We start from the raw sequence: 20,010 nt of genomic DNA, 5'->3' as shown, positions 1-20,010 counted from the left end.
CTCTCCTGAAGGGGCTGCTCTCACTGGGGTACGGGGTCCCCCTCCCTCTCCTGAAGGGGCTGCTCTCACTGGGGTACGGGGTCCCCCTCCCTCTCCTGAAGGGGCTGCTCTCACTGGGGTACGGGGTCCCCCTCCCTCTCCTGAAGGGGCTGCTCTCACTGGGGTACGGGGTCCCCCTCCCTCTCCTGAAGGGGCTGCTCTCACTGGGGTACGGGGTCCCCCTCCCTCTCCTGAAGGGGCTGCTCTCACTGGGGTACGGGGTCCCCCTCCCTCTCCTGAAGGGGCTGCTCTCACTGGGGTACGGGGTCCCCCTCCCTCTCCTGAAGGGGCTGCTCTCACTGGGGTACGGGGTCCCCCTCCCTCTCCTGAAGGGGCTGCTCTCACTGGGGTACGGGGTCCCCCTCCCTCTCCTGAAGGGGCTGCTCTCACTGGGGTACGGGGTCCCCCTCCCTCTCCTGAAGGGGCTGCTCTCACTGGGGTACGGGGTCCCCCTCCCTCTCCTGAAGGGGCTGCTCTCACTGGGGTACGGGGTCCCCCTCCCTCTCCTGAAGGGGCTGCTCTCACTGGGGTACGGGGTCCCCCTCCCTCTCCTGAAGGGGCTGCTCTCACTGGGGTACGGGGTCCCCCTCCCTCTCCTGAAGGGGCTGCTCTCACTGGGGTACGGGGTCCCCCTCCCTCTCCTGAAGGGGCTGCTCTCACTGGGGTACGGGGTCCCCCTCCCTCTCCTGAAGGGGCTGCTCTCACTGGGGTACGGGGTCCCCCTCCCTCTCCTGAAGGGGCTGCTCTCACTGGGGTACGGGGTCCCCCTCCCTCTCCTGAAGGGGCTGCTCTCACTGGGGTACGGGGTCCCCCTCCCTCTCCTGAAGGGGCTGCTCTCACTGGGGTACGGGGTCCCCCTCCCTCTCCTGAAGGGGCTGCTCTCACTGGGGTACGGGGTCCCCCTCCCTCTCCTGAAGGGGCTGCTCTCACTGGGGTACGGGGTCCCCCTCCCTCTCCTGAAGGGGCTGCTCTCACTGGGGTACGGGGTCCCCCTCCCTCTCCTGAAGGGGCTGCTCTCACTGGGGTACGGGGTCCCCCTCCCTCTCCTGAAGGGGCTGCTCTCACTGGGGTACGGGGTCCCCCTCCCTCTCCTGAAGGGGCTGCTCTCACTGGGGTACGGGGTCCCCCTCCCTCTCCTGAAGGGGCTGCTCTCACTGGGGTACGGGGTCCCCCTCCCTCTCCTGAAGGGGCTGCTCTCACTGGGGTACGGGGTCCCCCTCCCTCTCCTGAAGGGGCTGCTCTCACTGGGGTACGGGGTCCCCCTCCCTCTCCTGAAGGGGCTGCTCTCACTGGGGTACGGGGTCCCCCTCCCTCTCCTGAAGGGGCTGCTCTCACTGGGGTACGGGGTCCCCCTCCCTCTCCTGAAGGGGCTGCTCTCACTGGGGTACGGGGTCCCCCTCCCTCTCCTGAAGGGGCTGCTCTCACTGGGGTACGGGGTCCCCCTCCCTCTCCTGAAGGGGCTGCTCTCACTGGGGTACGGGGTCCCCCTCCCTCTCCTGAAGGGGCTGCTCTCACTGGGGTACGGGGTCCCCCTCCCTCTCCTGAAGGGGCTGCTCTCACTGGGGTACGGGGTCCCCCTCCCTCTCCTGAAGGGGCTGCTCTCACTGGGGTACGGGGTCCCCCTCCCTCTCCTGAAGGGGCTGCTCTCACTGGGGTACGGGGTCCCCCTCCCTCTCCTGAAGGGGCTGCTCTCACTGGGGTACGGGGTCCCCCTCCCTCTCCTGAAGGGGCTGCTCTCACTGGGGTACGGGGTCCCCCTCCCTCTCCTGAAGGGGCTGCTCTCACTGGGGTACGGGGTCCCCCTCCCTCTCCTGAAGGGGCTGCTCTCACTGGGGTACGGGGTCCCCCTCCCTCTCCTGAAGGGGCTGCTCTCACTGGGGTACGGGGTCCCCCTCCCTCTCCTGAAGGGGCTGCTCTCACTGGGGTACGGGGTCCCCCTCCCTCTCCTGAAGGGGCTGCTCTCACTGGGGTACGGGGTCCCCCTCCCTCTCCTGAAGGGGCTGCTCTCACTGGGGTACGGGGTCCCCCTCCCTCTCCTGAAGGGGCTGCTCTCACTGGGGTACGGGGTCCCCCTCCCTCTCCTGAAGGGGCTGCTCTCACTGGGGTACGGGGTCCCCCTCCCTCTCCTGAAGGGGCTGCTCTCACTGGGGTACGGGGTCCCCCTCCCTCTCCTGAAGGGGCTGCTCTCACTGGGGTACGGGGTCCCCCTCCCTCTCCTGAAGGGGCTGCTCTCACTGGGGTACGGGGTCCCCCTCCCTCTCCTGAAGGGGCTGCTCTCACTGGGGTACGGGGTCCCCCTCCCTCTCCTGAAGGGGCTGCTCTCACTGGGGTACGGGGTCCCCCTCCCTCTCCTGAAGGGGCTGCTCTCACTGGGGTACGGGGTCCCCCTCCCTCTCCTGAAGGGGCTGCTCTCACTGGGGTACGGGGTCCCCCTCCCTCTCCTGAAGGGGCTGCTCTCACTGGGGTACGGGGTCCCCCTCCCTCTCCTGAAGGGGCTGCTCTCACTGGGGTACGGGGTCCCCCTCCCTCTCCTGAAGGGGCTGCTCTCACTGGGGTACGGGGTCCCCCTCCCTCTCCTGAAGGGGCTGCTCTCACTGGGGTACGGGGTCCCCCTCCCTCTCCTGAAGGGGCTGCTCTCACTGGGGTACGGGGTCCCCCTCCCTCTCCTGAAGGGGCTGCTCTCACTGGGGTACGGGGTCCCCCTCCCTCTCCTGAAGGGGCTGCTCTCACTGGGGTACGGGGTCCCCCTCCCTCTCCTGAAGGGGCTGCTCTCACTGGGGTACGGGGTCCCCCTCCCTCTCCTGAAGGGGCTGCTCTCACTGGGGTACGGGGTCCCCCTCCCTCTCCTGAAGGGGCTGACTCTCACTGGGGTACGGGGTCCCCCTCCCTCTCCTGAAGGGGCTGACTCTCACTGGGGTACGGGGTCCCCCTCCCTCTCCTGAAGGGGCTGACTCTCACTGGGGTATGGGGTCACCCTCCCTCTCCTGAAGGGGCTGACTCTCACTAGGATATGGGGTCCCCCACCCGCTCCTGAAGGGGCTGACTCTCACTAGGATATGGGGTCCCCCACCCGCTCCTGAAGGGGCTGACTCTCACTGGTGTGTAGCCCCCTCCCCCACTATGCCCTCTTCCCCAACCCCGGTGTGTTTGGATGTTACTCATCCCGAAGCCCCCCCCGACCTTTGATGTTGTTACACAGTCCGTGCCGGGTACCTGTGAGTGAATGTTCATGTGCTGCTCCAGACTGACTCCATGACCAAACGTCTTCCCACACAGCTCACAGGCATAAGGTCGAATCCCACTGTGTGACCTCCTGACATGGACCTCAAGACCATGGGCAGTGGAGAATACCTGGTTGGGGAATTGGGCTCATTAATACAGGGATCTCAACATAGAGCCCCTCCCCAGGGAATTAATTCACCTGTTCATTCATTCATTCTTTTATTTGGAAGGAGTAACAGGAATGCAGAGTACTGGGCTAATGGTAAGATTTTTGGTAGTGTAGATGAGCAGGGAGATCTCGGTGGCCAGGTACAGAGATCCTTGAAAGCTGCCACCCAGTTTGATAGGGTTGTTAAGAAGGCATATGGTCTGTTAGTCTTTATTGGTAGAGAGATTGATTTTCAGAGTCACAAGGTCATGCTGCAGCTGTACAAAACTCTGGTGCAGCTGCAATTGAAGTAATGCGTACAGTTCTGGTCACTGTATTATAGGAAGGACGTGGAAGCTCTGGAAAGGGTTCAGAGGAGATTTACTGGGATGTTGCCTGGTGTGGAGGGAAGGTCTTAGGAGGAAAAGCTAAGGGACTTGAGGCTGTTTTCATTAGAGAGAAGGAGATTGAGAGGTGACTTAATTGGGATACATAATATAAACAAGAGAGTTAGATGGGTGGACAGTGAGAGCCTTTTTCCTCGGATGTTAACGGCTAGTACAAGGGAACATAGCGTCAAATTGAGGGGTGATAGATATAGGATGGATGACAGAGGTAATTTCTTTACTCAGAGAGTAGTAGGGGCATGGAACACACTGCCTACAACAGTAGTGGACTTGCCAACTTTAAGGGCATTTAAATGGTCACTGGATAAACATATGGATGATAATGGAATAGTGTAGGTGAGATGGGCTTCAGATTGGTTTCACAGGTCGGCGCAACATTAAGGACCAAAGGGCCTGTGCTGTGCTGTAATGGTCTAGGTTCATTCATTCGTTCGTTCTTCATTTGTTCTCTCATTCGTTTGTTTGTTCATTCATTTGTCCATTCATCAATTCATTCGTTCATCAATTCATTCGTTCATCAATTCATTCGTTCATTTATTTGTTTATTCTCAGTGCGACCTGGGGTATGTATGGAGGCTGGTATCCTGAGGGAGGGAAGGTGTATCAGTCTGCGTCTCACCGGTGATGGTGATCAAACCAAGGAAATCCCAGTATCCCCACGGATGGGGTCGGATTTACTTTTCCCTTTGAAAAAGAAAAATCACAGACACCTTCTAAAAAATAGTTCCCGTCTCTAGGATCTTCCAGGATCTCTGGACACCCCTAAGCATTGACACACCTGCCAAAGTGTATGTGAATCATCAGCTGTGAGTCAATCACAACTGCCACTTTGGGCAAAGCAAGATCCCACTAACACCATTGACAGGACGTCTCCTTTATGGGGTGTGGGTCGAAGGATCAGCATTGACCAGCATATCAGGGAGCACTCGCCTGCTCCTGAACGGTCAGCTCATGAGAATGATAAACCCAGGCTCAGGACAATGTTCTGCAGACAGTATCCCACTGTGTCCACTGAGGCTCCTAAAGGATCAGTGCTGGGGCCCTTGCTGTTTGAGGTGAATATAAATCATTTTGACTTGAATAAGGTGAGGTGATCAGTAAGTTTGTGAACGGTAGGAAAATTGGCAAGGTGTTGAACAATTAGGAGGATAGGCTTAGATTAGAGGTGGATATAGACGGGCTGGTCAGATGAGCTGATCAGTGACAATGGGATTCAATCTGGGTAAGTGTGAGGGTGATGCACTTGGGCAGGACAAACTAGGCAAGGGAATCCATGATCAATAGTAGGACCCTGGGAAGCACTGAGGATCAGAGGGAACTTGGAGCCCATGTCCACCAGAATCGCGAATGTAGTGCTGGAAAAGCACAGCAGGTCAGGCAGCATCAGAGGAGCAAGAGATTCAATGTTTCGGGTATAAGCCCTTCATCATGTCCACCAGTCCCTTAAAGTATCAGGACAGCGGGATAACATGGTTAAGACCATAAGACATAGGAGTGGAAGTAAGGCCATTTGGCCCATCAAGTCCACTCCATCATTCAATCATGGCTGATGGGCATTTCAACTCCACTTACTCACACTCTCCCCGTATCCCTTAATTCCTTGCGAGATTAAAAATTTATCAATCTCTGCCTTGAAGACATTTAACGTCCCAGCCTCCACTGCACTCCGTGGCAATGAATTCCACAGGCCCACCACTCTCTGGCTGAAGAAATGTCTCCTCATTTCCGTTCTAAATTGATCCCCTCTAATTCTTAGGCTGTACCCACAGGTCCTAGTCTCTCCGCCTGACGGAAACAACTTCCCAGCATCCACCTTTTCTAAGCCACTCATTATCTTGTAAGTTTCTATTAGATCGCCCCTCAACCTTCTAAACTCTAATGAATACAATCCCAGGATCCTCAGCCATTCATCGTATGTTGTTAGGCCTACCATTCCAGGGATCATCCATGTGAATCTCCTCTGGACACACTCCAGTGCCAGTATGTCCTTCCTGAGGGGTGGGGCCCAAACTGGACACAGTACTCCAAATGGGGCCTAACCAGAGCTTTACAAAGTATCAGTAGCACATCACTGCTTTTACATTCCAACCCTCTTGAGATAAATGACAACATTACATTTGCTTTCTTAACCATGGACTCAACCTGCAAGTCAACCTTTCGAGAATCCTGGACTAGCACTCCCAGATCCCTTTGTACTTTGACTTTATGATATTTCTCACCGTTTGGAAAATAGTCCATGTCTGTGTTCTTTTTTCCAAAGTGCAAGACCTTGCATTTGCTCACATTGAGTTTCATCAGCCATTTCCTGGACCACTCTCCTAAATTGTCTAAATCTTTCTGCAGCCTCCCCACCTCCTCTGTACTGTTCACCTAACTTCGTATCATTGGCAGACTTCACCAGAATGCCCCCAGTCCCTTCATCCAGATCATTATTATATAAAGTGAACAGCTGCGACCCCAACACTGAAGCCTGTGGGACACCACTTGTCACTATCTGCCATTCCGAAAAAGAACCTTTTATTCCAACTCTCTGCCTTCTGTCAGACAGCCAATCCTCATACAAGGCCAGTAGTTCACCTCAAACACTATGGGGCCTTACCTTATTCAGCAGCCTCCCATGAGGCACCTTATCAAAAGCTTTTTGGAAGCCTAGGTAGATAACATCCACTTGGTTTACCTGGTCTAACCTACTTGTTACCTCTTCAAAGAATTCTAACAGGTTTGTCAGGCACAACCTCCATGCCAACTTGTTCTAATCTGACCCTGCACTTCTAACAATTTAGAAATCTCATCCTTAACGGTGGATTCTAGAATTTTACCTACAACAGAGGTTAGGCTAATCGGCCTATAATTTTCCATCTTTTGTCTTGATCCTTTCTTGAACAAGTGGGTTACAACAGCGATTTTCCAATCATCTGGGACTTTCCCTGACTCGAGTGATTTTTGAAAGATTACAACCAACGCCTCTGCTATTTCCCTAGCCACCTCCCTCAGAACTCTAGGATGTAGCCCATCCGGGCCAGGAGACTTATCAATTTTTAGAACTTTTCGCTTTTCTAGCACTTTCTCTTTTGTAAAGGCTACCATATTCAACTCTGCCCCTTGACCCTCCTTAATTGTTGCGATATTACTCATGTCTTCCACTGTGAAGACTGACACAAAGTATTTATTAAGTTCTCCAGCTATTTCCTTATCTCCCAGCACAAGCCTTCCTGCATAAATTTGGAGCAGCCCAATGTCTACTTTTGCCTCTTGTTTGTTTCTTATGTATTGAAAGAAACTTTTACTATCATTTCTAATATTACTGGCTAGCCTACCTTCATATTTGATCCTCTCCTTCCTTATTTCTCTCTTTGTTATCCTCTGTTTGTTTTTGTAGTCCTCTCAATCTTCTGATTTCCCAGTGCTCTTGGCCACTTTATAGGCTCTCTCTTTTTCTATGATACATTTCCTGACTTCCTTTGACATCCATCCTTTCTTTGGGAAGAACCTCTGTACTGTGTCCTCAATTACACCCAGAAACTCCAGCCATTGTTGCTCTACTGTCTTCCCCATGGGGGATGGGTTAAGAAGACATATATTGGCCGAGGCATAGTGTTTCAGAGCAGGGAGGTGATGCTGGAATTATATAAAATGTTGACTAAGCCTCAGCGACAGTGTGCAGTTCTGGAATCCACATTATGGGGGGATATGATACCACTGGAGAGGGACAGAGGAGATTTATCAGGATGGTGTCTGGGCTGGAAAGTTTCAGTGATGAAGAGAGTTTGGACGGACTGGGGTTGTTTTCCTTAAAGCAGAGAAGATTGAGGGGGGGACATGATTGAGGTGAATAACATTATAAGGAGCACAGACAGGAAGGAAGATTTCCCATTGATAGAGGGATCAGTGAGCCCGGGCATAGATTGAAGGGAATGGGAAGGAGATTTAGAGGGGATGTGAGAAAAATCTTTTCACCCAGAGAGTGGTGGGATCTGGAACTCACTGCCTGTGGTGGTGGGAGAAGGAGGAACCAGCATCACATTGATGAAGGATTTAGATGTGCACCAGTGATGCCAAGCCTTACAACGCTCAGTGCTAGCAAATGGGATTAGAATAGTTATGTAGTTGTTATTGACCAGCACAGACTCAATGGGCTGAAGGGCCTTTGTCCTGTAGCTTTCTAAGACTCTGTGACATGGGTTTGAATTTCATTCGGGCAGTTGAAATTTAAGTACTTATTACTTAAATTACTGTTAAATTTGGAATTGAAAGCTGGTCTCAGTCATAGAAACCATGACAAAGATCATCAATATAATGTTCTTCAGGGAAGGAAACAGTCATCCTTACCTGGTCTGGCCACATGTGACTGCAGACCCACAGTGATGTGGTTGACTCTTAACTGCCCTCTGGGCAATTAGGGATGGGCAATAATTGCTGGCCTTTGCAGGAATGCCCAAATCTCATGAAAGGAAGAGGGCAATAGGTAGTTTAACACAGACAGCAGCTCCAGTAGGACAGCACATCCTCAGTCACACACTCAGCTCCCTGGAATAAGGCTGTTACCCACAGAGACAACATTTCGCTAAAACAGGCTGGGGCTGTGACGTGCACCTGTCAACAATGAGCTGGAACATTGTGGACCTTCTCCTGGAGTGACTTCAGCTGCTGTTACCTTGTTACACTTGATGCAGTTGTAGGAGCTGGATGCTGAGCTGTAGTGGGTGCTGTAGTCGATCGGTTGGTCAATCTCCAAGGGTCCCGAAACGCGGGCTCCGTACAAATCGGCTTTATCCATCAGGAGAGGGGAGGAAAAGCTGGAGGAGAGGTGGCACAGATCATACACGTTCTGGAATCGCTCCCAAGGGAAGCCAGGCGTGGAGACTGGGGATAGGATGCAATCTTCATCACTGGCTGAGCTTGGGGCGAGAGAGGCTGACTCTGCAACAGAAAGGAACTAGAGTCAATGTACACCTCAAACATACTGGCCCTCTGGCAACTCCAAACCTGCCTCTCCTGAGGGCACGCCCCCTTGGGATTTCACCTCCAAATGCCCCACTTCCCAACACCCACCTTCCCAACACAAGCTCCTCCTAACATCAACTGGGGAGCCATTTAGGTTCAATCAAACAATTCCTGATGCCATCTTCCAAGATGTCAGGACATCCCAAAGTACTTGCCGGCCAATGAGGTATTTTAAAGTGCATTGACTGTTGTGATGCAGGAAACAGAGCAGACAAGTTCCACACAGCAAGATCCCATAGGAACACGATAATGATGGTCTGTTTATTTTCACGGTGGTAACCTCCCTGCTTGTCTTCACTCTAGTGCCATGGGAGCTCATACATCTCCTTGAAGGGCCCCTGGGGTCTCAGATTAACCTGCCACCTGAAAGGCCAACCCTTCCGTGCCTCAGCCCTGCACCAGGCTGTCAGCCTGGTCTCTGGTGTACTATTCCTGGAATGAGACGAACCCAGAACCTCGTGGCTCAGAGGCCAGGGTGCTGCCAACGTGAACGTGACCCACTCAATGGAGTGAAGAAGCTGAAGGCACAGTCAAGTGAACAAACCAATCAGGAGTTGGTCGTTCGGGCCCTCTGCTGCTACACCATTCAATAACGTTGCGACTGACCTGATTCCTCAAGTCCGGCCTACTCCCAACACCCTCCCCTCACCTCCTCCCTCTCCCCCTCACTTATCAAGAATCCCACCCACCTCTGCCTTAAAAGACTGTGTTTCCACCACCTTTTCAAAGACCGATGACCCCTTTGGGGAAAAGCCTTCACATAATCTCCATCAGAAACAGCTGACTCCTTATTTTTAGAAGAATTTCCCGTTCTAGCCTCTCGCACTGTCCACGCGCACCCTGTCACAATCCCTCGCGACCTGATCGAAACACACACAATCAGGTGGTACAGTTTCTAAACTCCCGCAGGCCCAAGCTGAGCTTATCCTGCCTTGCGCAATTTGCATTTTTATAGCCACCTTCCAAGGTATCACCAGTTGGTGGAGTCAAAGATGCTCAAGGCTCAGTGGTTAGCCCTACTGCCCCACAACGCCAGGGACCCCAGGTTCAATTCCAGCCTCGGGGGCGGGGGGGCGCGACTGTCTGTGCAGAGTTTAGATTAGAGTGGTGCTGGAAAAGCACAGTAGTTCAGGCAGCATCCGAGGAGCAGTAAAATTGACGTTTCGGGCAAAAGCCCTTCATCAGGAATACAGGCAGAGTGCCTGAAGGGTGGAGAGATAAATGAGAGGAGGTTGGGGGTGGGGATGGGGTGTGGAGTTTGCTTGTTCTCCCTGTGTCTGCGTGGGTTTTCTCTGAGCGCTGGAGACAGTAAGGACTGCAGATGCTGGAAGCCGGACACAATAGGTTTGGAGCTGGAAGGACACAGTGGGTCAGACAGCATCTGAGGAGCAGGAAAGTCAACATTTCGGCCCAAAACCCCTTCGAGAGAAATGTTGACCTTACTGCTCCTCGGATGCTGTCTGGCCCTCTGTGCTTTTCCAACTTCACATCTATTGACTCCTCCAAGTGCTCCAGTCTCCTCCCACAGTCCAAAGGTGTACAGGTTAGGGTGGATTGGCCATGCTGAATTGTCCCACAGTGTCCTGGGATGTGCAGGTCAGGGTGGATTGGCCATGCTAAATTGTCCCATAGTGCCCAGGGATGTGCAGGTTAGGGTGGATTGGCTGTGCTAAGTTGTCCCACAGTGTCTTGGGATGTACAGGTTAGGGTGGATTGGCCATGGGAAATGGTGGAGTGGGCCTGGGTGTGATGCTCTTTGGAGGGTCAGTGTGGGTACCTTGGGCAGAATGGCCTGTTTCCATGCCGCGGGGGCTCTATGATTCGAGGGACCAGAATTGAGCGAGTGCGGGTATTCCGGAGGGCTCGAGGGGTTTGGAGAGATTGGGAAGAATGAGGTCATGGTGGCGGGGGGGGGGGGGGGGGGGGAGGGTGAACTGGAAACGCACAGGAGAGAAAAGGAATTGGAGGGAAGGTGTTGATGAGGGAATATGGGAAAGGAGGCATTTAGGACAGGTCACTGCTGCCTCTCTCCCAGCAAAGGAGCTTGGCTTGTGGTTCCAGCAATGCCACTGGGTGCCCGATGCAAGGGGCATTCACTGAACAGCTGTGAGAGCTGGAGTTTTGCCCATTGCCACTCCAGAAGTGCCAGGCAGAGCAAGGGGTCGGGAGAGGTCAGAGAAATAAACTGCATCAGCTGGCCCCAAGTGAATGGTGGGAAAATGGTATATCGCAGAGCAAAGTCTGAGCAACGCCATGGTGCTGGATACTGAAACGTTCAGAGTAAATCAATGCATCAAATAGCTCCTCTTATGGTCACCATACTCTCCACCAATCTGACAAGGAATCTCAGCCGCATTAGAGACACAGTTCAAGGATGCAGTGTTAATCCCATTAAAGCCAAATTCACTGACAAAATGCTGTTGTGGAAGTAATTATTTTTAACAACTCACAGTCTGTACACCACCATTAACTTTATTTTGACTCAACTGTTCACTTCCTGTACAGAATAAACACACTAAACAAGTACACACACAAAATGCCTTTCTCAAACAGCAGGAGCTGGAACTTCACTGGAAGTCCCACAGAATTACTGTTTGAAATGGACACTTCTTCATCTTATTGACCTCATAGTACAACCTGACACCAAGTTTCAGCCTCTGCCCTCCCCTCTACAGTACACTTGTCACACCTGGCTCAGCGGGAGCACTGACACACGATTACAAGGTGGGGTGTCACATGAGCAATCACATGACCCTTTGTCACGTGGTCAGGCCTGACATGATCATGAGTTGGCAACACAGGGAATGCTGCTCTGTCAGAGGAGACACAAAAGAGCCTGCTCTCTCAGGAAAACGTTAAAGATTCCACAGTCAGTCTTTGAAAGAACAGGAGGAGTGGCTGGGAGACGGGAGGGAGGGAGTCAGGATGTCCAGGCCATTATTGATCTGACAGGACTACTATCCGATCACATGATCATCATGGGTGCAGTTTTTCTTACATCACGCCAGGATGTAAATACTTTGTTGGCTTCAATTGCAATGACATTCTGAAGTAATGAAAGAAAATAGGAACAGGAGTAGGCAATTCAGCCCCTCCAGCCTGTCCCAATATACAACGAGACCATGGCTGATCTGTGGCCTTTGGCCCATATCCCTTAATACCTGTGCTTAACAAAAAATTCTCTCTCTCAGATTTAAAACGGCCAACTAATCCAACATTTATTACCATTTGTGGAAGAGTATTCCAAACATCTCCCACCCTTTGTGTGTAGTTGTGCTTCCTAACATCTCTCCTGAACTGTCTGGCCCTAATTCTTAAACTGCGCCCCTAGTTCTAGAATCCCCAGTGGAAATAGTTTATCTTTATTTACCCTGTTTTTTCCCGTTAATATCTTGGAGACTTTGATCAGATCACTCCTTAACCTTCTGAATTCCAGAGAAAACGGGCCTAAATTGTATAATCTCTCTTCATAATGCAACCTCTGAAGCCCAGGTATCATTCCTGTAAACCTACATTGCTCTCCCTCCAAGGCCAATAAATCCTTCGTGGGCTGTGGTGCCCTGATCTGCTCATAGTACTCCCAGGTCCAACCAGAGTAATACAAGCTCCATTTTCCCTACCATTTTGAGTTCAGTTGGAAATTGAGATCATGAAACTCATGCCTATAAGTTTTTTAAAAATTATTCATCAATGCTACGTGGATATCACGAGCCATGCCAGCATCTATTGCCCATCCCTAAGTGCCAGAGGGCAGTGAAGAGTCCAGTCCATTGTCATACGTCTGGAGTCACACGTAGGTCAGACCAGGTAAGGATGGCAGATCTCACTGATTTTCCTTGTTGAATCCGCCTCATTCCTCAACACCCCTCAATTTTAAATGGCAGGATCTTCCTCTTCACAAATAGGAAACTGGGTCTTCTTACCTGAAGAGAAGGTGTAAGTGGTGTCCTTGGTCATGTGACATCGAGATGCCCTCTCATTGGCTGTGCTGTTCTCCCATGGAAGCTCCTCCCACCCAGGCTGGGTGTCATGACCTTTCACCCCAGCCTTGGGTTCTACACGGTGTCCCAGAGACCAAGAAGGTGAATCTGGGGGAATGGCAATGGGAAACCAGATGTGTTTCATTTAAACCTTGCAGAGATCCAGAAACAGGGTCTGTCATAATTTATATCAACCTTCTGCTTTAACGCAAGAGGTCCTATCATCCCCCTGACCCTGCTCCCACCTCAGTCCAAAATTCCGATACTGCTTTTCCGATAGGTTTACGGTCAATCAAGTATTTTAACAACATGATTAATGTTGTATTGTTTGTGGGAGAACCCAAAACTAGGGGCGTTTGAAGCAGATTCATTTGGAACTTTCAAAGAGAATTAGATAAATATATTTGAGAGGTGAAAATCTGGAGGACTATAATGAAGGAACAAAGGGATTGGACCAAACTGGATAGCTCTTTGAGGAGTAAACACAGGGATGAGGGCATGAGTGGCCTCCTTCTGTCCTCTATCGTTCCACAATCTTAGAACAACACATAACGACAATGATTTGGAGTTCAACCTGGATAAATGTGAGGTGATGTATTTTGGAAGGTCAAATTTGAAAGCTGAGTACAGGATTAAGGATAGGATTCTTGGCAGTGTGGAGGAACAGTGGGATCTTGGTGTGCAGGTACATAGATCCCTTAAAATGGCCACCCAAGTGAACAGGGTTGTTAAGAAAGCATATGGTGTTTTGGCTTTCATTAACAGGGGGATTGAGTTTAAGAGTCTTGTTGCAGCTCTTGTTGCAGCTCTATAAAACCTTGGTGGAGAAAAGGAGGAAGAGAGGGGACCTAATTGAGGTATACAAGGTAATGAGAGGCGTAGATAGAGTCGATAGCCAGAGACTATTTCCCAGGGCAGAAATGACTAACACGAGGGGTCATAGTTTTAAGCTGGTTGGAGGAAAGTATAGAGGGGATGTCAGAGGCGGGTTCTTTACAGAGAGTTGTGAGAGCATGGAATGCGTTGCCAGCAGCAGTTGTGGAAGCGAGGTCATTGGAGACATTTAAGAGATTGCTGGACATGCATATGGTCACAGAAATTTGAGGGTGCATACATGAGGATCAATGGTCGGCACAACATCGTGGGCTGAAGGGCCTGTTCTGTGCTGTACTGTTCTATGTTCTATGCCGGTGTTGGACTGGGGTGTACAATCACAAATCACCAGGTTATAGTCCAAGAGGTTTAATTGGAAGCACACTAGCTTTCGGAGCACCATTGTGGACAGCCACCTGATGAAGGCGCTCTTAAAGCTAGTGCTTCCAATTAAACCTGTTGGACTCCAACCTGGTGTTGTGTGATTTTTAACATAACAGCAATTTATACAACAAACCATCCCACTACACAGGACCATTATAAAACAAAATGTTACACCGAGCCACTTAAGGAGATATTACACCAGAGACCAAAAGCTCAATTTAGGGATTGTCTTCAAGGAGGCCAATGGGATAGAGACAGGGAGGCTTATGGGAGGTAATCTCAGAGCTTTGGGCACAGGCATCAATAGGGATACAACAGGGAATTATCAAACAAACACCAAGACTGGTCTTTCTCAGCAGCGCTTTCCTACAGGGGCAGTAGGTTTTTGTTGAGGTCTGTCCTAAGCAGCTCCGTGATGCGGGACCCTGTGTTCTACAGTCGGTTCCTTGGGAAACACACTGAGACAAATACCGACTGCACCTGGAGGACCATCAGCTCCTTGGTCTGCCCAAAACCTGTTGGTCTTCCAGTGTAGAGAGTTGACCTTGACCCAGTGTTGCAGCCTGTCACATTCCAAGGCCCAGGACTACGTGCTGAGGGACACAGTAAAGGTGCAGTGGGGAAAGACCACTGCCTGGGGTCTTTCATTCCATAGTACAGTGAGGAGCTGGGCAACTGTCGAACCTCTGACAAGGAATGTACACTGCACATATTGAGACAATTACAACTCAAATATTTTGAGGACCCTCAAATAGGGACATGCTATTTGGAGTCAATGTGGGAAAATGTAAAATTGTTCATTTTGGCAGGAAGAATTTTAAAAAAGATGCATATCATCTAAATGGTGAGAATTTACAGAGTCCTGAGATGCAGAGGGATCTGAGTATCCTCATGTGTGAATCGCCGAAGATTAATATTCAGGTACAGCAGGTAATCAGGAAAGCTAGCAGAATGTTATTCTTTATTCACTCAAGGAATGAGGCCAGCCCATCCCTAATTGTGGGCGGCACGGTGGCACGGTGGTTAGCACTACTGCCTCACAGCGCCAGAGACCCGGGTTCAATTCCCGACTCAGGCGACTGACTGTGTGGAGTTTGCACATTCTCCCCGTGTCTGCGTGGGTTTCCTCCGGGTGCTCCGGTTTCCTCCCACACTCCAAAAATGTGCAGGTTAGGTGAATTGGCCACGCTAAATTGCCTGTAGTGTTAGGTGCAGGGGTAAATGTAGGGGAATGGGTCTGGGTGGGTGCGCTTCGGCGGGTCGGTGTGGACTTGTTGGGCCGAAGGGCCTGTTTCCACACTGTAAAGTAATCTAATCTAAAGTAATCTAATCTAATCTAATCTAATCTAATCTAATTGCCCAGAGGGGAGTTAAGAGTCAACCACATTGTTGGAATCACATGTAGGCTAGACCAGGTAAGGATAGCAGATTTCCTTCCCTAAAGGGCGTTAGTGAATCAGGTGGGATTTTGCAACAATCGATTCATGATCATCACTAGATTCTGAATTCTGGATATTTACTGAATTCAAATTCCACCATCTGCCGTGGTGGGAATTTGAACATAGGTCCCCAGAATATTACCTGGATCTCTGGATTAACAATTCAGCGATAATACCACTGGACCATCTCCTCCCTCTTGATCGGGAGAGCGATTGAATCAAAAAAAGAGAGAGGACTTGTGTTTCAGTTATACAGGGCATTGGTGAGATCACATCTGTGAACAGTATTGGTCTTCTTATTTATGGACAGAGGTGAATGCATTGGGAAGCAGTTCAGAAGAGGTCTCTGAGACGGATATCTGCAATATTCTGGATTGGTGGTGCTGGAAGAGCGCAGCAGTTCAGGCAGCATCCAAGGAGCAGTGAAATCGACGTTTCGGGCAAAAGCCCTTCATCAGGAATAAAGGCAGAGAGCCTGAAGCTTGGAGACCTTTATTCCTGATGAAGGGCTTTTGCCCGAAACGTCGATTTCGCTGCTCCTTGGATGCTGCCTGAACAGCTGTGCTCTTCCAGCACCACCAATCCAGAATCTGGTTTCCAGCATCTGCAGTCATTGTTTTTACCTCGCTGATATCTGCAATAGGTGACTGTCTTATGAGGAAAGGCAAGGCTTGTATCTGCTGGAGGTTAGAAGGTTAAGAATTGAAAAATGCAAGGTTCTGAAGGATCTTGACTGGGTGGATGTGGAGAGGATGTTTCACCTTGTGGGAGAGCTGGGTCATAGTTTAAAAATAAGGGGTCACCTGTTTAAGAGAGAGCTGAAGGATACTTTGTTCTCACAGAGAGGTCATAAGTCTTTGGAACGCTTCTCCAAAAGTTGTGGGAGTAGACTCTTCATCGTTAAAGGCAGAGGTGGGTAGATTCTTGAGAAGCAAGAAGGTGATAGGTTATGAGAGGATAGGAGGGAATGTGGAGTCATCAGATCAGGCAGAGTCTCATTTGGATGGTGAAGCAGATTGGAGGGGGGCCGAATGGCCTCCTCCTGTTCCGGACTCATGTTTGTATGTTTGAGTTTTATTGCAACTTTTATGACTTTCAAGTCGTGTACCTTTTATCTTACACAAATAAATCACATTTTTGGGCAAGTATACACATACAAAACAGATACTGAGAAATACAATGAAGAACAGATGGAATTGTTTACCACACAGTAGTTTAGGGAAATGGCATCAATGTGTTTAAGGGGAAATACAACAATAAACCCACAAGAGTAAATGGGATAAAAGATTATATTGATAATGATATATGCTGTATCTGTTCTGGAATCCCAGGAAAAGGTTCCCTTCAGATTTTCATTTTAATCACTTTGTTGTGTGTAACCCTCCTTCTGAACACAGGTTCTGCTGGAATTACCTGCCTCCACCTTCTACTGAGCAGACCGTGATTTGAATGGAACTGATTTGAATACAGTGCCCTGGTTTAACTGCTCCACATTCCAATCTTTAACATAGTGTGAAAAAATCAACACAGTTTTAATCTCTGCAATAACTTTCCTTTCCTTCATAACAGAGGAAGCAATGGCAGGGAGAGAGCAGACGTGGACAGACTTTAACAAAAAAAGCATGCATTTCCTTAGCGCCTTTCACAACCCCAAAACATAAATGTATAGCTCTAATATAGAATGAGCACAGGCACGACAGGCCGAATGGTCTTTTTTTTGGTAGCAATTTCTAAATTCTCTCACTCTCCCCCCACATTATGAATCACATTGTGGTTCAGACTGGTCACACCAGCTCCTACACCTGACCAGCTCCACAACCCTTTGAAATTGCTACACTCTTCAAATTCTGCCCTCTGTCTGCTGCTCCTTTTACTCACCCTTTATTTGGACTCTTTCTATTTCCTCACACAACGTTAGCATTTCTGACTGGGACAACATTTATTGCCCATCCTTAATTGCCCATGAGAGATGGTGGTGAGCTGCAGTCTGTGTGTGATGTTGGGTGAGTCCATCTCTTGTAGACTTCCTAACCGTTAGATCTGAATGGCTTGCCCACATAGACGCCAGAAAACTCCTGAATCTCACCTCCCATGGCCCACATCTCTTGCCACAAGAGAAGATGTGTTTGTGATGGAATCAGAAGGGAATGCACAAACCTTCAATTATGAAGGCAAGTGTGCAGGTACAGTAGGTAGTGAAGAAGGCTAATAGCATGCTGGCCTTCATAACAAGAGGGATTGAGTATAGAAGCAAAGAGGTGCTTCTGCAGCTGTACAGGGCCCTGGTGAGACTACACCTGGAGTACTGTGTACAGTTCTGGTCTCCAAATCTGAGGAAAGACATTCTGGCTATTGAGGGAGTGCAGCGTAGGTTCACGAGGTCAATTCCTGGAATGGCAGGATTACCGTACACTGAAAGACTGAAGCGACTGGGCTTGTATACCCTTGAGTTTAGAAGACTGAGAGGGGATCTGATTGAGACATATAAGATTATTAAAGGATTGGGCACTCTGGAGGCAGGAAACATGTTTCCGCTGATGGGTGAGTGCTGAACCAGAGGACACAGCTTAAAAATATGGGGTAGACCATTTAGGACAGAGATGAGGAGAAACTTCTTCACCCAGAGAGTGGTGGCTGTGTGGAATGCTCTGCTCCAGAGGGCAGTGGAGGCCCAGTCTCTGGATTCATTTAAGAAAGAGTTGGATAGAGCTCTCAAAGATAGTGGAATCAAGGCTTATGGAGATAAGGCAGGAACAGGATACTGATTCGGAATGATCAGCCACGATCATGTTGAATGGCGATGCAGGCTCGAAGGGCTGAATGGCCTACTCCTGCACCTATTGTCTATTGTCTATTGTCGTGGACACAGGAATTTAAGAAGTAGGAGCAGGAGTAAATTATTTCAACCCTTGGAACTCTCTCTACCATTCAATTGAGATGAGGAGAAATGTCTTCACCCAGAGACGGGGGCAGCCATGTTTTTACCCAGAGACGGGGGGAGCCATGTCTTTACCCAGAGACGGGGGGAGCCATGTCTTTACCCAGAGAGGGGGGAGCCATGTCTTTACTCAGAGAGGGGGGAGCCATGTCTTTACCCAGAGACGGGGGCAGCCATGTCTTTACCCAGAGAGGGGGAGCCATGTCTTTACCCAGAGACGGAGGAGCCATGTCTTTACCCAGAGAGGGGGGAGCCATGTCTTTACCCAGAGACGGAGGGAGCCATGTCTTTACCCAGAGACGGAGGGAGCCATGTTTTTACCCAGAGACGGGGGGAGCCATGTCTTTACCCAGAGACGGGGGAACCATGTCTTTACCCAGAGAGGGGGAGCCATGTCTTTACGCAAAGATGGGGGAGCCATGTCTTTACCCAGAGACGGGGGAGCCATGTCTTTACCCAGAGACGGGGGAGCCTGTGGAATTCTCTCCCATAGAAAGTGGTTGAGTCCAAAACATTGATTGTTTTCAGGAAGGAGTTAGATCCAGGTCTTAGGGCTAAAAGGATCAAAGGGTGTGGTGGAGAAAGCCGGAAGAGGGAACTGAGTAGATGATCAGCCATGATCCTATTAAACGATAGAGCAAGTTCAAAGGGCCGAATGGCCTACTCCTGCTGCTATTTTTTATGTTTCTACAAGATTGTAGCTGAACCACTGCCTCACTGTCATTTCCTCTGCTAGCCCTGTGTTTTTAACAAGTAGGTCTCCGACTGAAACATTCCCAACGACTGAACTTCCACAGCTCTCTGATGCAAAGAGAGAATGAATGAACTAGAAGGGGTGTCAATCTCCGAGTTTTTAAAACTCAAGGTCTGTAAATGGTTGGGAATTTAATAATCTCAAACTCACCACAAATTATCGATGGACTGTGAAGCAAAATGTAGATTGTAGTAAAGTTCTCAGTTTTATCCTGAAAATTAAGGAGCCCCATATTTTGCAATGTGCTGTATTTCCCATCATTATGGAATCCTTTAATAAAACCATAAAATGTACCAGCAGATGTAGGCCATTCAACCCATCGAGTCTGCTCCATCATTCAGTGAGATCATAGCTGATCTGGTCATCCTCAGCTTCACTTTCCTGCCTCACCCCCACAACTCTCGATTCCCTTTCTGATAAAAATGCAGTTGATCTCAGCCTAGAATATTTTGAATGACCCAGCCTCAGCAGCCCTCTGCAGTAAAGAATTCCACAGATTACAACAGGATCTGGACCAGATGGGCGAATGGGCTGAGAAGTGGCAGATGGAGTTTAATTCAGATAAATGCGAGGTGCTGCATTTTGAGAAAGCAAATTTTAGCAGGACAAAAACACTTAATGGTAAGGTCCTAGGGAGTGTTGCTGAACAAAGAGACCTTGGAGTGCAGGTTCATAGCTCCTTGAAAGTGGAGTCGCAGGTAGATAGGATAGTGAAGGAGGCGTTTGGTATGCTTTCCTTTATTGGTCAGAGTATTGAGTATAGGAGTTGGGAGGTCATGTTGCGGCTGTACAGGACATTGGTTAGGCCACTGTTGGAATATT

At 50.0% G+C, this 20,010-nt stretch overlaps 1 protein-coding gene across 2 annotated transcripts in view; it reads right to left on the bottom strand.

The window, feature by feature from the left end:
• Positions 1–3,037: 3,037 nt before the first annotated feature.
• LOC122565000 (zinc finger protein Gfi-1b-like) overlaps positions 3,038–20,010 on the bottom strand; it is a 21,066-nt gene continuing 4,093 nt past the window's right edge. The window contains exons 2-4 of one of the 2 annotated variants that reach the window (XM_043720612.1): positions 12,744–12,908; positions 8,471–8,736; positions 3,038–3,390 (exon numbers count right to left, since the gene is read on the bottom strand). In XM_043720612.1, the coding sequence (XP_043576547.1) occupies positions 3,043–3,390; positions 8,471–8,736; positions 12,744–12,908 (779 nt within the window). In that variant the 3' untranslated portion in view covers positions 3,038–3,042. The remainder of the gene's footprint in view (positions 3,391–8,470; positions 8,737–12,743; positions 12,909–20,010) is intronic. The other variant, XM_043720613.1, reaches the window with a different exon arrangement.

The sequence above is a fragment of the Chiloscyllium plagiosum genome, chromosome 30 (assembly GCF_004010195.1).
Source record: "Chiloscyllium plagiosum isolate BGI_BamShark_2017 chromosome 30, ASM401019v2, whole genome shotgun sequence".
Taxonomy (NCBI): Eukaryota; Metazoa; Chordata; class Chondrichthyes; order Orectolobiformes; family Hemiscylliidae; genus Chiloscyllium; species Chiloscyllium plagiosum.
Note: the sequence above shows the minus strand (reverse complement) of the source record. Positions and strands in the feature narration are given on the sequence as shown.